Source organism: Cajanus cajan, chromosome 4, assembly GCF_000230855.2.
Source record: "Cajanus cajan strain Asha chromosome 4, NIPB_CcT2T_4, whole genome shotgun sequence".
Lineage (NCBI taxonomy): Eukaryota > Viridiplantae > Streptophyta > Magnoliopsida > Fabales > Fabaceae > Cajanus > Cajanus cajan.
This window is the reverse complement of record NC_138520.1, coordinates 5566835-5584435: the sequence shown is the minus strand read 5'-3', so window position 1 is coordinate 5584435 and position 17601 is coordinate 5566835. Positions and strand designations below refer to the sequence as shown.

Below are 17601 nucleotides of genomic sequence, written 5' to 3'. Positions count from 1 at the left end.
AATTTAATGGATAATAACAATTTAATAATTATTGACTTAAAACATTAAAGATACATAATTTGAAGGTGGGAGTATAAGTGATTTTTTTCTCAAATTTAATTATTATTTTTGTATATATAAAATATATTTTGAAAGAGTTTGACCTCCTTTAAATGGATTGTCCTTTTTAGATCTGAATTTATCGGGATGAAACAGCGAGAATTGTCACTGAAAAAATGCTAGTAAAGTTAATTGTATACAGTGAATATAGCCACAAGTAATTTAAATCATGTTGTAGGCGATTTAGCAGTGCCCCAAAAAACTAGAGTATAAACAAAATGGATGTCAATGGCGAGAATTGTTGACAAAATAATTTGTTAAAATTGTTGGTTGGCTTAATCCTTGTTGCACAATTTCTTGTAAATTCATCTTCCATCATTCCTTGATCCCTTCCCAGTCTAAAACGTTGACTGGAGCACCCGTGAGCGAGCATCTTCAGCATCAACACCCATTCAAAACATATGTTGGGTCGTTGTTCCGTTTGGAAACGGTTTATTACAATATATTTGTGTCATTATTAGTACTCTCTCCCCTCTTTCCTTCTTTACCCATTAATTATTTAATGTCATTAAAAAATTATCTCAGGAATGTGAAAAGAAGACAAATACTATAAAGATATGGGCGTGGAAACGAACAAACAAATCTCCCACCCCTTAAGTTAATCTTCCATATATTTCTTTCATCCTTTCCTTTTCCTTTTTCCCATTAGAAACCAGTGGTGTTTAGAAATTCACATGCACTTTCCCATTCTCATCACCCAAAATTCACTTTAGTCCCACCCCACTCCTCCCTCCGACCAACCACAAAAACTTGTTTCTGTACCCTGTAACAATGAAAACAACGCTTCCTTAAATATTGTCCACTATGATCACTAAATCACATGTATTATTCCTCGTACTATTCATTCCAATAATCAAGGCCCAAGTGAACTCTCGCCACTGCCTCCAAACATGCGGTTCCTCCCAACCCTTTCCTTACCCGTTCGGATTCTCCTCCGGCTGCGGAATCCGCCTCAACTGCACCGCCGACGGACCCTCCCTCGGAGACTTACCGGTCAAATCGGTAACCCGCGACAGCATACTCCTCTACATCAAATCCCAATGCAATCGCACATTTGACACCGTTCACCTCTTCAGTCACAAATACGCGCCCACTTCGCGAAACGTGCTTTTCCTAGCCAACTGCACCCAGTCGCTCTTGCCCTGCTCCATACCGGAGGCTCTGGTGCGGACCAGATTCGATTCCGTGGGTTGCAACACCTCCGGCAACGGCGATTTGAACTGCTACTACGACGAACTAACCAAGGGCTTCATGAATTACACTAGATTCAACCAAATTGGATGCAAGTACTTTATGTCCTCCCTTTCATCGCCAAATTACTCAAACGCTTCCGACGCGCCTTTGCCTCTCGATATGAATACGATACAACTTGGATGGTGGCTCGGGGGAGATCAATGTCTATGCTCCGATCACGCCGATTGTACCGTAATTCAATCGCCTCTTGACGGAAAACCAGGCTTCCGGTGTCACTGCCGCCACGGCTTCGTCGGCGATGGCTTTTTGGCCGGAACAGCTTGCCGGAAAGGTTAGTTCTCTTTTTTTATTTATTTTATTTTTCACATCCTCATCGGCGTAATAATAATATTTAATTAAATTCAGGAAAAAAATTAATTAAAACTTGAATGTGGTTTCGTGGTGGGTTGACTTTCTAGGACAATGATTCCTTCTGTCTATATTTAATTATAACTATTAATAATTTTTTTTAAATAATCGTTTTTATCTCTATTTTTATTTTTGATTTTTTTATTTATTTAATTATACAGTAATTTCTTATAAATAAATATAAAATAATATATATAATTATAATTTAGAGACATAAAATATCCTAACCTCCTCGATAATAGATTAATTCATTAGGTTAGACATTTATCATTCAACCTTGCTCTCTACTCATTCCTTCGTGTTCATGTAATGTCGTTGTCTGTTGAAAATTGAAAACATATCGTGGTACTAGCCAAATAATCACGATAAGTTCATGTTTCACCTCCAATAATGAAGAAGATTAATTTAAGCTAAACGTTTTTTCTTTGTCTGCTTTGAATTTTTACGCAAAGTTCAGTAAATTAAATCCCTCTCTGCATATTACTCTTATGCTGACATTAGGTGATCATGGACATTTTGTATGTCGGAAATAATTCCATGCCGAAAATGATTTGTTTTATACATTACTAGCAAAAAAATCGTCTTTTGTGTCTCATCTCACTGTAATTTTTTTTTAAAGTGTATTATTAACTTCATAAAAGTGAAATAGTTAATAAAAATTAACTAAATCAAAATATCTCTTATTACAGCTATAGATGTAGCAGCCACAATATTACGCATATATAAGATCAAAATTCATGTTTCCTTTTAATACACAATTCTGTTGGTTTTGTTGTGTGTATATATATGTGAAGGTCTATTTATATCTATTATTATTAGAGGGATCGAGACCCTTCGAACTTCGAACTCTAAATCCTAAACCCTAAACTTCTAATAATTACATACAGATAAATATAAAAAGTTGTAGATAATTATTTAGAAAAAATATAAGAATTTTTTTTTATATATTCTAAAGAATATAATGGTTCACTAAAAAGTGGAGATCAAATGAGTGGTTACCAAAATATATCTCCTTTATAATAGGTATAAATTACTATTTGTTTAAGTTTATTATGCAAATTTTGTATTTAAGGTTTGATAATAAATTTTATAAATAAATAATATATTTATTATTTATTAATGTTGAAATTTATTGAAAATAAATATTATTGACCAGGAACAATATTTTTTTATACATCCCTGAAGCAATATATATAACATCATATCATAATTAAGTTTTGTTGAATAAATCATGAATACGAAATTTTAAAATAAAATATATTAATAATTAAATGATTATTAAATGTTATTTGAAAAAATATTTTTAGAAAATACTATTTTACACTAATGTATGTATAATGTAGAAATACTAATATAGAATAGTGTGAGTCGTATATATTTTTTGAGTTCACGTGCCATCTCTTATAAATAAAACAAAAACTTTAAATTCTTTATCATGAGAGTACCCGTTAGAAAGATTGGCGTAAAGGAAGCAAGTAGGACCGATATAAAGAAAAGAGGGAAAGAAATGGTGGAGCCGAAACATGCGTATCACTTAACTAATTGGAGCAGCCATGATTACAGGGAATTTAAGTCAACCAGACTAATCAATTAGCCAAGTGGTCAAATTTTATTTTCCAATAAGGGGCTTTCCCTTCCTTTTTATATTTCCCCTCTTTTTGTCTATGTGTGAAGATTGAAAGTGCCAACAAGAAAAGGATGTTTCACCTAAAAATCTGTTTTTTTTTTAAATAAATAAAGTAATCTAGATTTTTCTATTTTTCCCTTAAATAGTACTACTATGTTTTAATAAAAGATAATATTTTTTTTTGAATGATCTCTTAACATTATTCTTTATGAAAATAGTTGATCAAAAGTAATATTTTAATGCATTAAAATCAGTTGATTTATTGAATATTTTATTATATTTTCATACAATAAATGAAATTTTATAAATTGACCTCACAAGTGATAATTAATATTTTTTAGTATAATAATAATAATAATAACAGATTTTATTGAAGAATAATACTATACTTTAAAAAAAAAAAAAGTTCTATGAACATAATCTAATAATATCCTAAAATTAATAATTAAGGACTAATTTGTGCTTATAAAACATGACTTACCTTTAGTTGTTATTTTTTTAGACATTTATATATCTTTATTATATTTCAATTCTTTTTTATCAACATATTTTTCAATAATAAAATAAAAAAAATGTATACAAAACAATAATTATTCACTTTATTAATAACAATTATCCACTTATTTTATAATCGTTTTTTATCTTCATTTTTGTTTAAAATTGTTTTACCCTATTATTTTTATTTTATTTAAAAACTATTTACATTATTTTACTTTATATACATTTTGTAATCTCTATTATTTTATTTATTTTATTTTATTTTTAAACTAAATTTATAGAGACACATATCTTTTTCACTGGTATTTATAAACTAGTATGAAAAGAAATATATTTAATTTCTTAAATTGTAAAATTATTTTATATTTTAATCTAATAAGTAAAATTAATTAAGGGAAAATTTTGACTGCTTTTCTTGTCGAAAAAAAAAATATCATGTTTAGAAACAAGCTTAAAAATTGTGCTAACAAAACTGTAAAACATTTTAAAACCACTCATAAATTTATGATCTTTTATAAATGATTCAAATCCTCCCTTATTAATATGCTTAAAAAATCCTCCCTTATTAACATAAATAGATAAATAATTTCTATGTATTTTAAAGCAAAATATATCTATCACAGTTAATTAAAATTGAATTATTGATATAATAATTACTTTCAAAATTTATTATAAATATATTTATCTTTATCATAATTTTAAATGCTGTTTTTTAATTAATACACTTAATAAATTTTTGGCAAAAATATACTTGTTCGTCTTTTATATTATTTATTAGTGTCAATTTAGTCTTATTTTAATTAATTGAATTAATTTAGTCTCACATTTTTAAAATATATTTTAATATTTGACTTTTTGTTTCTTCCGTTTAAATACTTAACAGATTTAATACGTAACATTATGACATGACAAGTGTCATATTATCGTGTCATGTGTTATATCACATGTATGTCACGTGACATAATAACATGGCACACATATCTATTAAATATTTTTTTAAAAAAAGTTAAACATTAAGATCTATTTTAAAAATATGAAACTAAATTAATTTAATTAATTAAAATTAAATTAAATTAACACTAATAAATAATATAAGAAAAAAAAATATATTTTTACTAAAATTTTATCATCAAAATATACTTGTTACTCTACAGAAACTGAATTGTTCCAATTCCAACAGTGGTTGTTTGAGTTCCGATAATCTCGCCGTGTGACCGTATAGACAACAAGGCATGACTCACAATTGAACTTTTTATATAACTCCAGTTCTTTTGCTTTTCTTCTTTCTCTCTTTATTTTTATTTTTTTTAAATAGAGAACAATTAATACAGAAAGTGACGGTCGTCTTTAACTTGTAAATCTGGATTAGAAGTTTGACAGTAACATGTCAGACATTAAATTTGCCAAAATTTTAGCCCGAAATCCTGACATATTGCCTCATCAAGAAATTTTATAGGGTTCCGAACGTTTAAAAGGCAATGTCATATACTCCCTCCGTCCTTTTTTTCTTTTTACGTTTAAGATTATATAAAATTTAAGAAAATGATTGATTTATTAATTTTTAAAAATATTTATTATTATTTTTTGTTATGTTTTTTAGATGATTAAAGAAAATATAGGTATATTAAAAATAAATAAATATATTATTCAAAAAATACACATTAATTATAAAAAAATAAAAGTAATAAATTATTAATTTTAAAAAAATGATAATTGAAAATGAAAAAGTAATAATACTAAAACGACTATGAATAATAGAAGGAATATATATAGATATAGATACGATGAGTGGACCGGAGATAAAAAAAAATTAATATATTAAAAGATTTTTTAATTTGTTATTGATTATTATTATTTAATTTTATAAAATGTTAAGATTAAAATTATTTAAAAATAAAGTATACACCAAAAATAAGAAATCATACCATTTAATTTATTCCTTTTTATATTTTTTTTTCTTTTCTCATACAACTATTTATCATAGTTATTATTATTTTTCTTTTCTTCCCATATTTTTGTTGTATATCCACTTAGGTAACAAAAAAACATTTATCGAATTGAATATTTCTCATAACAAATATTTTTTTATTATTTATATTTAATTAATATTTTTTAAATTTTAAAATAGCTTGTTGATATTCAACTATATATCACTGATATAATAGAGAAAATATAAATGTATTATTTTTTAAAAATCTATATTATTTTTTAAAATCTAACATAATCCTTTCAAGTCTTATAAATTCTAAAAATATAAATTTATTAAAATTTATATTATAAAATATTAATTAAATTTTTTAAAAAAATATATAAGATTTTTAAAAATTTATAAGACTTTTTTTAAAGAAGTTTTTTTTGAAATCTTAATCTAATTCATCCTTTTATTTTTAATATATTTCTTACATATTATAAGTTAATTGATGGATTTCTTTTCACCTATATATATCTTTGTTATTCAATTTTTTTTTTGTGAAAATATCTTTATTATTTAATGATAATTAACCTTGTAGCGGTCAGAGGATTTTCATTGAGTCCTTCAAGGCATTTCTCAGTTCAACTGCAAACATCGAACTGTTCTGAATTGAAACATTCTCATTTCAGTTACCTTGCTGGTTTCAGAACTCTATTCTAGTTGACTCTAGTTCTTAACATTTCTGGCTTATTAATCTTTTCATGTGAATTTGGACTGTAATTAAACACATGCAGCCTCGACATGCAACCCAACGAAGTACTTATCTGGCCGATGTGGAGGAAAATCGAGAGTCGTTATCTTAATTGGAGGTAAGCTGTGCTTATTTCATGTGTTTGGGGCTAGGAAACAATGAATTTATCAACCACGCATGTTCTTGCTCTTGAACGTTCACTTTTTTTGCAGGGTTTGTTATTGGTGTTTCGCTTATGGTTACTATGGGTTCACTATGTTGCTTATTCCGGCGGCGCTCCAAACTGAGAATCACAAAGAGCACAAAAAGACGCTTAACCGAAGCCACTGGCAACAATGACAGCGTTGCCATCTATCGCTACAAAGACATCGAGAGAGCCACAAATAGTTTCTCAGAGAAACAACGACTGGGAACTGGGGCATTCGGGACGGTGTACGCTGGAAAGCTCTACAACGATGAATGGGTTGCCATCAAAAGGTTAAAACACAGAGACACCGACAGTGTTGAGCAAGTAATGAACGAGATCAAGCTCCTTTCCTCGGTTAGCCACACCAATTTAGTTCGCTTGTTGGGATGCTCCATTGAATACGGAGAACAAATCCTCGTCTACGAGTTCATGCCCAATGGAACACTCGGTCAGCATCTGCAAAAGGAGAGAGGGAATGGTCTTCCATGGCCTGTTCGACTCACCATTGCCGCTGAAACAGCACAAGCCATAGCACATCTTCATTCAGCCATTAGTCCTCCCATTTACCACAGAGACATCAAGTCCAGCAACATACTTTTGGACCAGAATTTCAGGTGAGAGTAATGGCATACAAACCAAAAACAATTAGTGGCTCCAATAGATTTATATCCCATTTTTTATAAGACATTTAGTTAAATGTTATTGATTTTTTTTTTCTATCATTTAATTGATCTTTATATTACATAAAATGATAAAACTGTTCCGGTCACAAAGGAAATTTTGTTATCGGACCACTGAATTGTTCTCCTCTCTATTTTCTCTGTGTGTTTTATATGCTTCCTTCATAGTTAAAAAACTAAAAAAATAATATAATTCAATTATGTGTCTTTGATCAAAATCATGTGGTCCGGACTAGATAATAGTTTTTCCTTCTTGTAAAATCATATTATTCGTTGCATGTGTTATGCATACTTCTCTCCTCTTCTGTTTAGGTGCATATTTGCTGAAGATGTGATCATTTTTGTTCCAGGTCGAAAGTGGCAGATTTTGGTCTTTCTAGACTTGGGATGACCGAAAGATCCCACATTTCAACTGCCCCACAAGGAACCCCTGGCTATGTTGATCCACAGTACCACCAAGACTTTCACCTCTCTGAGAAGAGCGACGTGTATAGCTTCGGTGTTGTTCTTGTCGAAATCATAACGGGACTGAAAGTGGTGGACTTTTCACGTCCGCCTAACGAAGTGAATCTAGCTTCTCTTGCTGCGGAGAGGATCCAAAAAGGGGTTTTGGACGAGATAATAGACCCGTTACTTAAACCCGAAGCAAGTAGCGATGCATGGACCCTTTATTCCATTCACAAGGTGGCTGAGTTGGCTTTCAGGTGCCTTGCGTTCCACAGGGACATGAGGCCTTCGATGACAGAAGTGGCGTCTGAGTTAGAACAGCTTAGGTTGAAAAGGTGGACAACATTGGCAGACAGCAATTGTGCAACATCGACGGATTTGTCCTCTTGCTCTTCCTCTTCCTCTTCCAATGAAAGTGAGAAACCACTGAGCACTGCAATCAGGAAGGTTGAGCAAAAGGGTAAAGGGTGCCTCAAGCTCCAAAATGGGCTTGGGCTTGTTACTTTAAAGTCATTACAAAGGCCCAATAGTAGCTCAACAGACCAAGAGTTGTGGTTGAGTGCATAGCTCTCCTTTGTCAATTAGTTTTCCAAGCAAGTCATTTGATTGAGCAAAGCTCACTGTTTCATCAAATCAAATGCAGTAGTTTGCTTGTAAATCATTTGAATTAACCTCGAACGAGGTAAACAAACAAACAAACCCGAATTAATGTGGGAAAGACATGCTTCTGCACAGGGAAAAATCCTTTTTTGTGTTATAGATGATGATTTTAGGATAAATATAGTTTATATAGTTTGTGGACGAAATTAGCCAAATTCGGCGACAAATATTAGCCGGTACGAATTTCCATTGTTTTTTCTTCTATATATAAAAAGGGAGGATAGAGTAATTCGTTTACTTTAGGAGTAAGTATATTTATATTTATTTTGTTTAATAATATATGTTCTATATCAAATTTTAATGATCTAACAGTTGAATTTAAAGTTCTTGATACATAGATCAAATTTACAAATTTAAAAAGATTGAAAATTATTTGATATTTTATTTTATTAATTTAATTTGACAAGATAAATAAAAATATTTTATACGTTGATTTAAACTAATGAAATGAAGTATCAAATCAAATTTTTTTTAAAAGTTGTAGACTTGATTTATGTATTAGGAACTTTAAGTTCATCAGTTTGATCATTGAAATTTAATGTAAAATATGAGTTATTTAACAAAATAAGTCTAGGTAAACTTATTATAGAATAAATGAATTCTTATTGATCTATTAAACAAAACATTAAAGATAGATTAATTCCTAAACTATTAAACAAAATGTTAAAAATAGATTAATTCCAACAAACATAAAATGTTTTGACAAATTCAACATGTTTAAGTCACTTTTAGTGTATAAAATTGTTAATTATGATAAAATAAATCAAATTAAAGATATTTGTCTTTGTCTTTGTGTTTTTTATTTTTTATATTTTACTTTTATGTTTCACTTTTATCACCTAAAACTAAAATAAATTATTTTTTTATGAAATCTAAGGAAATTTTTTTTCTCCAATTTTTATTTTATTGTATTTGAACACAAAATATTGATAGTATAACTTTTTAGCACATAAAATTTTAAATAATGCTAGAAAAATTATATTATTGATATGAAATATCCACCTATTTCGTTGATGATTAATCTTTATCAGAGACTCTAACCGATCATTTTTAGGAGGATCTTCCTTCCTAATCACATTTTTATCCATATACAAGATTGAAACTTATTTTTTACTTTTATGTTTCACTTTTATCACCTAAAACTAAAATAAATTATTTTTACTTATAATGTCGATGAAGTTTTAAAAATGATAGAATGTACAAAAAAATCATAGCTCCTTTTAATAATAATTACTTTGATTACTCTTGACATCAAATTTTTTCCTCATTTACATTTGTAAAACTCAACTCTTATTCCTAAAAAAGAAAAAGAAGAAGAGAGTTTTATATTTTTAACTGATTAATGCAGCAACAAAGTTACGTAAGAAACTCTCTACCTTATCAACACGCTTTATTGGAAGTCCGAGCATCACTCACGTAAGATCCTTACTGAGAGTCTCTCCTAACCAAGCCATTAACTGCCTAACTGGGTCCCATCTATCCTTTCCGGCTACGAGTTTCATATGGTTGAATACATGTGGATATAATTGATTTTGAATGAATGGGAATTTATTGAACTAATTTTGAATAAATATAAATAAAAGTCAAATATATTGGAGTGGTGTGCATTTTTCGCATCTAAAAGCTTGCTTTCTTGAGAGACGTGAAAATGACGGCAGAACCCAAGGGCGAGGTCTCAACTTGAACATCAAACGAATCATAACGAAGAAACAACTCCACCACCAGAAGCCTTGAAAACAAAACCACGAAATCCTTACCCGCACATTGCTTGTTCCCAAGGGTGGCTTCCTCCGTCTCGGGACCATTCGACCAAAGCACGTACTTCAACAGCTTCTCTCCCTCCCCCACGAACCGGTCCCCCACAAACTCCTCCGCATTCTCAAATATCTTCGGATCTTTCGTCGCAAAGGGTTGAAACCCAAACAGCATTTCCCCTTTCTTCACCGAAAATGAATTCTCATGGTTCTCGATCACCAAGTCCCTCTTCGCCTTCCCGTACTGCAGCGCCACCGGCGGTTCGATCCGAAACGCCTCGTAAACCACCGACTTCATCAACGGCATCATTTCCATCGCCGCCATCGTCACCTTCCCGCCGCTAGACTTAACGGCGGCCCTGACCTCCTCCGCTAGCCGCGCGTGAAGCTCGACACCCGCACGTGCAACCCACTTCAGTATGGTGGGGAAAAATATCCTCATGCCGCCAAACGAGTTGAAGCACGTGGCGAATAAAAGGTTGTGGCACGCTTCTTCTCTGGGGATGCCGAAACGCACCGCTTCGTTAAGTACGGACCCGGCGGACACGTAGAAGAAATCGTAGAGCCTCTGGTAATCTTTCTTGATGAGAAAAGCGGGGATACGGAAAGTGTGGAGAGTGGGATCTTCGAGGAATTTGGGCAGGCCCAATACCATAATTGGGCCAAGCTGGAACAGAACCCATTTCTGGATTATGCTTGGGCCGTCGCTTCCGAGCTGTGTGTCGGAGGGGTTTGTGGCATAAAGCGCGCGAGCGAGGAAGTTAAACGCTGCTTGGTCGTTGGCGTCAGCGAAACTAGCTTTTCCTTTGGAAGCGAGGTCGTTCTCCAAGGTGTCGAAGAGGGTGGCGTAGCTGGAATGGAACTCGGGGATGACGTGGCTGCTTCGGGACTTGAGGAGGAAGAACAGGAGGCGCTTGAGTTTTTCGTGTTTAGGCTCGGAGGGGTCGAGGTAGGAGAGGATTCGGTAACCGCCGGTGAGTTCGGTGGAGGGCATGAAGGTGCCGGTGAAGACGTCGCGCTTCTCGACTTTGGTGACGTCGAAGAGGACGGGGAAGCTTTTGGCGTCGAGCAAAACGATGACGTTTGGGTTGGAGGCGATGAAGGGGCCAGGTGGCATGTTGGCGCGGAAAACGGTGGAGTTGTAGTTTTGTTGGCGGGATTTGAAGTAGTTGTCGCGTCCTTGGTTGTAGAAATAGTCGAGGCGGTCTTTGATTGGTCCTATGAATGGGAGACCGTAATCTCCGGGGATTTCGCGCATGGGAAGCTGGGTGGTCTCGCGCTCTGGCGACGACGCCGTTTCGGAGACTGAGGCTTTGGCTGTAAAATAACGCATGGAGGAGCGCTTCAAGTTGTTGCAGGGCTTTGCCTTGAATGAAGCGTGTAGTTGTTGCAAAGGAGGCACAGAGGTGATTAATGCCATTTCGGTCTTATGCTGTGTTTGTTTTATAGTTTTAACGCCGTTTATCTCAAGTTTTTTCACGACAGAAACGTAAAAGCAAGATAGGAGATCGATGGATTGACGTTCATGAAACGTAAAACCAAACACACTCTTATTGGTTGAAAACCAAAAATGAAACAAGTCAAGAATGATAAATGTTAATATGACGACTCCCAGTACCTAGTATGGAGTTCCTTTCGGTTGGTGATTGTTTCAACTTTCGACTTTCCGTTTGGGTATTTATGGAGATTCATTCAATGGCAGAGTACTATTCCAAAATGAATTCTGCACGTGTTAATACAATAGTATTCAAATTTTCTTTCGTCACGGCTCATGGGACTGGTTATTATTTGCCAGATAGTATGACTCGGTGGCTAATAAATATTTCTATTATATGTAATTAAGGATTATTAATTTTTTTTAACTATTTTTTTTTTAAATATATATTATGCCAGGATCGGTTAGAACCATCAACACCGAGTACTATATAATTTTTGCGGTATTAGGGTTTAGCGCGGAAAATGAAAATGAATCGCTCTAAACACAAATGAAATGTGAAATTATAGCTTTTTATTCAAATAAATATTAATTAAAAAGTTAAAAATAATATACTGTATATAATACGGAGTAATTCGTTTTTACGGAAACGGAATGCATGGTTAGTCTGAATTAACGAAACTATATAAATTTTATTTTGCTAAATTTCTGTTAACTGTTGTCACAAAAGGAATTATTATCAGAATATTACTTACACTAACATTCTTTTAGGTGTGTAAATATTATACTGTCATCTTTTTTTTTTTTTTAAATAAATATTTTACTCTCTTGATAAATACAAATATTATTCTTTAACAATTTATTTTTTGGTATAATTATCCCTTAATTTACATATTTAATTATTATTTTAAAAAAATATTATAAAATTTCTAAAATTAATTATATATTTAAAATAAAATTTTAATTATTAAAATATTTTAAAGTTATCAAAATAAAAATAATATATACAAGTATAATAAAATCAAACAAATATATTAAGATAGTATTTAATTAATGTAGTTAATATAATATTTTTATAAACATTTAAACAAAACAATATTCTTATTATATAGTATTTATTAAATATTAAACTAAGATAATATATATCCCGTAATGGTGGCACGACTAATTAACTTTTTTCGCCCTTTATTTAGCATCTGGAATCGAATTCCATTTTTTGTTAAAAAAGAAAAAATCAAATAAAATTTGTTTGGATTTAATTTAAACGGTACACAATAGAGGTTAGAAGAGCCTTGATAGCTTTTAAAGATTACATGAAAAAAACGTGAATCTCCTCCACAAATGTGAAACCAGACACACCAATATTAATGATATCGATCGTCGGCTGGTCTACCCTTTAACTGTCATTTTAACCACAAACTTGAATTTTCAACGAGCTGTAGCTTTCATAGTAGGAAGGAACTGGCGTGCTAGCGGCAACCATTTATTTAATGAAGGAAAAAAAAACAGAAGAGATTACGTCTTCAAATTTTGAAAGAAGTTTCGTCTTTGGAGTTGTCAATAGATGATGTCGATATAGTCCATAAAGACCCCAATGCCACCTGCAATTTAATTTTTGTTCCTACCATAATTTTACAAGTGCTCCCACAATAGAAATGATGTTTAGAATGCTTTAATGTTCATGACTGTACAACACTAAAGACACTTTGAAGTTCAAGTTAAAGAAGAGTTTAAGTGAAGAATTAGGTTAGGATAATATGATATATGATATCTCATATATATGTTTGGTAGTGTCACATGATATCTTTATGTGATTGTGTAGGGATATTGTCATTGATTAACGGAGATATTGTTCTAGATTAGCAAAGATATTTTGTTAGGTGATCACTATATGCTAAGATATGACATTTATGGAAGATCTTTGCGTTGCTAGTTGTTAGGGTTTTGACCGTTTAGGGTTTTACTACATGATGATAGATGAGAAGCCTAATGTGGGTAAGTTGGAGGAGGTTAGCTTAGATTGTGGGTGAGCTGGGGATATCGGCTTGGAGGGTTGTACATAAGCCTCCTGAGCTCCAAATTCTTTAGAGGGGAGAAGTTATAAATTGTGTTGAAGTTGCTTTATTTCTTGACTTGAGCTATGGTAGGTTGTTTGGTTTGATTCTAGTGTGTTGTGTATGTATGAGTTGATAAATTTCAAGACTTGCAATTGTAAAGGAGATTGACTTGTGATTGTAATAGTAGGGAGATCAAGTTGTGATTATTGTAGTAGAGAGGAGGGATAAACTTGTGATAATAATGATAAAGATATCAACTTGTGATCTAATGGTGAAGAAATCAACTAAGTTAGGTGACACATGGGCTCCTCGAGTTTCGAGCCTATTAGGACATATGAGCTACAAGTGAGGTTACTTTGAGCATATGAGCTTGTGAGAGTCAAGATTGGAATTGAATGATGCATAAAGGTCACCAAGGCGGGAAAGATATAGGTTATGGGGTCGTTTTGCACTTAATGTGTTATTTGACAATTTTTTTGTGTTGCATTAATGGTCATAAATGCCATGTGTCAAATTTTGTACTTTTAATGGTACATGGTTTTCTATTTATTTCTATGGTTCTAGTGATGCTCTTGACCATGGTTTTTGCGATTTGTGAAATGTGTCTCTGACATTCTCCATTCGATGGGCTATTTCTTAGCATTTGTTTTTTGTGAGGTATGTCATTTTGTCATTGGTGGTTGTGTCATTCGATAGTTTCTTGAGTTGTTATTTGTTGTAGGCATTGGTGAGTAATGGTTGGTTTTTTTGTCAGAGGTGTAGTTGTTCTAGATAATGGTTCAAAGAGAGAAAGGGTGGTGACTTTGAAGGCAGAAGTCAACATGTTATGGCCAAAATTGGATGTTAGTCCTTTGGAGAGAGTGTCATTGGAAATTTGGAGGCTAAGAGGAAGAGTCTGGAGAAGTTGAAGGATTATCACTAGAAGGATGACTTGCTAGTGGCGAAGGTGGTGAAATTGTTCGTTGAGAAGAATGCAGTTGTGCAAACATTTGATAAGTGTGTGAATGATGAAGAGAAGTTGTCAATGGAGAAGTTGTTGGCGATGTCAAAGATCAAACGATATGTAAAAGATGTGGATATGTTGTTGTTTAGGTGATCTTTGATGATGTCGTAGATAAGAAGGCATATGTCTCAAATGACAAAGTTGGAGGCGGATGCGACTAGGGAGTTATCTTGTGGTTTTATAGGGTTGTGCATCATGTGGCATTAGGGATGACAAGTAAATCCGTATATGTGGATAATGTCCAAATTTGTCCTAACTTTAACAATGAATACCCGATTTGACCAGACAAGGGTACGTGTTTGAGTAATACCCGATTTATTAAACCAGGTACAGGGGTGGAGATGGGTACATACATATCCGTCCTATACCCGAACCCACTTTAAGTTTTTAAATATATAATTTATTTTTTTAGAATTTACCTAAAATTTTTATGCAATTTCTTATTCTATTTTTAATTGATGTCAAATAAAGCTTAATTAATATTATTTTGTAATTATTATTTTATGTTGAAATTCTTATTTTTTTATATATATTTTTTGTAAAAAAGAATATTAATTAATTTTTTGACGGGTACGAGACAAATATGGATATACCCCATATTCGACGGGTATGGAGATATAGACACAATTTTCATACTCGTCAAGTATGAGGACAAAGATGGGTATAGGGTATAGGAACAGGGACGAGGATGGGTATAGAGAAACTCGTACCCATCCCATCTCATTGCCAACCCTAGATGGCATATCATTTGCCTAAGTCTCCTTATACTAAGCTAAGTGTTGATCTTGATGTTATCAAGGATGAGTTGGTGAGGGATCGTGATCTTCTCGATGAAGATGATACCAAAAATTCTTCTAATGAAGAAGATATGTCTACGACTCCGAGGTTGATTGTATGTCTTTTTGTGGGGAGGTGGGGGTTAAATGTAAAGTCCCTGATTTTTAAATCTTGTTTTGTGTTGCTGATAATCATTTTGTTTTAACTAAGTACATTTGTTGTCGGATTCGATTATTACAAGTTGAATGATATTCAGAGTTTGCATGTTCATTGTGCATGGTAGTCCAACACGAATTGTGAGAGTTATAGGTTATGAAGAAGGTTGTTGGAGGTTGTCCTCCTATAAATCGTGTGTGAGAATTGTAAGAGTTCGGTCGTAAAAGATTATACATGAGAGCTACTGTGCTCGGAAATCACATGGATAAAGTTTAAATACATGAGAGCTTGTTTAAAGATGCGAGAGCTCATTCGTTTGGACATCGTGTGTAAAAGTGTAAAGAAGTGAGAGCTTATTCTTTTAGACATCGCGTATAAAAATGTAAAGACGTGAGAGTTCACTTGCTCAGACATTGTGCATAGGAAATGTGTAAGACATGAGAGCTCATTTGCTCAGAAATCGCGTATAAGAATGTAAGGACGCGAGAGATCATTTGCTCAAACATCGCACATAGGATATGTGTAAGACATGAGAGCTCATTTGCTCGAAAATCGCGTATGGAAATGTAAAGATGCGAGAGCTTGTTTGCTCGAACATCACACATAGGAGATTTAAAGACATGAGAGCTCGTTTGCTTGGACATCGTGCATGAGAGAAGTAAAGGTGCGAGAGCTCGTTCACTTAGAAATTGCATATGGGAATGTAAAGACATGAGAGCTCGCTGACTTGAACATATCGTGCATAGGAGATGTAAAGATGCGAGAGCTCATTTACTCAGACATCACACATGGGAAATGGGTAGTGCAGATTTTCAGTTTATTGTGGTGAGGGTGATTGTGTTTAAAAAATAAGCCTATAGGATTGTTTTGATGAATCAATTGAATGTTTTACATGATCTCAAGGTGCCTCGTTAAAATCTCCATAGTCAAAAACCCTTTTATGAGAAAAACGTTTAAGGTAGGAAAAATAGTACACATCCCAGTTGTGGTGGTGTTAGCTAAAGTAGTGTTTCAGGTGAGTGACATTCCATGTTCTTGGTAGTGGTTTGCCTCCAAGCTCTTCAAGTCGATATGCTTCGATGTGTAAAATTTTGGTGACACGGAAGGGGCCTTCCCATGTAGGGTCAACTTTTCCTACTAGTTTGTCACATCGTGCTTCCATGGCAACTCACCAAATGAGGTCACTTAGTTAAAAAGTACAAGGCTTTAGTTTGGAGTTGTGGCAATGAGTTATACTTTGCTTGCATTCTGCTTCATTGATTTTGGTCTTTTCTGTTACTTTGTTAACAAGGTTGAGCTCAATGTTCATGTTTTCTTTATTCATTATAGGTTGAAAATGAGATCGTCGATAGGAGGGTTCATTGAGTTCGATTGGTATCATGGTGTCAATGTTGAATGCTAAGCAAAAAAGGGTTCCTTGGTAACCACCCTGCCCCGCCCTGTTGACATCCCTAATTGCATCTAGTGGAAGGTTTTCTAATATAGGACATTAGACATGCTTCCTTGGTTTATGAGAGTTTTTTACACTTCCTAGTTGGCGATTTGGATTGAAATAACTATAGGATCACCATGGCTCAAGTTTATCCCTACAAAATCATCTTCAGTGAAAGTAATGGAGGGTAATGATCGGGATGTTTTATTGAACACCATGGCTGTAAGGATTATGAGGTGTTTCTTGCTCGAAGAGCTTGAGGGACCACCATAGACGAACCCACTAGTGATGGTGTGCATGGAGGTCATGATATCGTGTGTCACTCATTCTTGGGTGGAAGTCATATATGGCTAAAGGATAGTTTCACTTTGGCCCCACAGTAAGCGCCAAATGTTCTTACCAGAGTTTTGAAAGTGCTCTCTTAGCAGAGATGACATCCAAATGCTTCAATGTCCATGACAGGTAGGGGAAGGCACCTATAAAGACACTTTGACGCTTAAGTTAGAAGGCCGTTTATGTGAAGA

At 33.2% G+C, this 17601-nt stretch overlaps 2 protein-coding genes across 2 annotated transcripts; one reads left to right on the top strand and one right to left on the bottom strand.

Annotated features, from left to right (window-relative positions):
* Positions 1 to 625: 625 nt before the first annotated feature.
* LOC109790965 (wall-associated receptor kinase-like 14) lies at positions 626 to 8700 on the top strand. The gene is made up of 4 exons (XM_020350217.3): positions 626 to 1624; positions 6533 to 6607; positions 6702 to 7290; positions 7707 to 8700. The coding sequence occupies exons 1-4, from the start codon at positions 904 to 906 to the stop codon at positions 8368 to 8370; spliced, it is 2049 nt and encodes a 682-aa protein (XP_020205806.1). The 5' UTR covers positions 626 to 903; the 3' UTR covers positions 8371 to 8700.
* Positions 8701 to 9674: 974 nt separating this feature from the next.
* LOC109790968 (allene oxide synthase 1, chloroplastic) lies at positions 9675 to 11888 on the bottom strand. Its single transcript, XM_020350219.3, has one exon. The coding sequence runs from the start codon at positions 11635 to 11637 to the stop codon at positions 10081 to 10083; it is 1557 nt and encodes a 518-aa protein (XP_020205808.1). The 5' UTR covers positions 11638 to 11888; the 3' UTR covers positions 9675 to 10080.
* Between the last annotated feature and the right edge of the window lie 5713 nt (positions 11889 to 17601).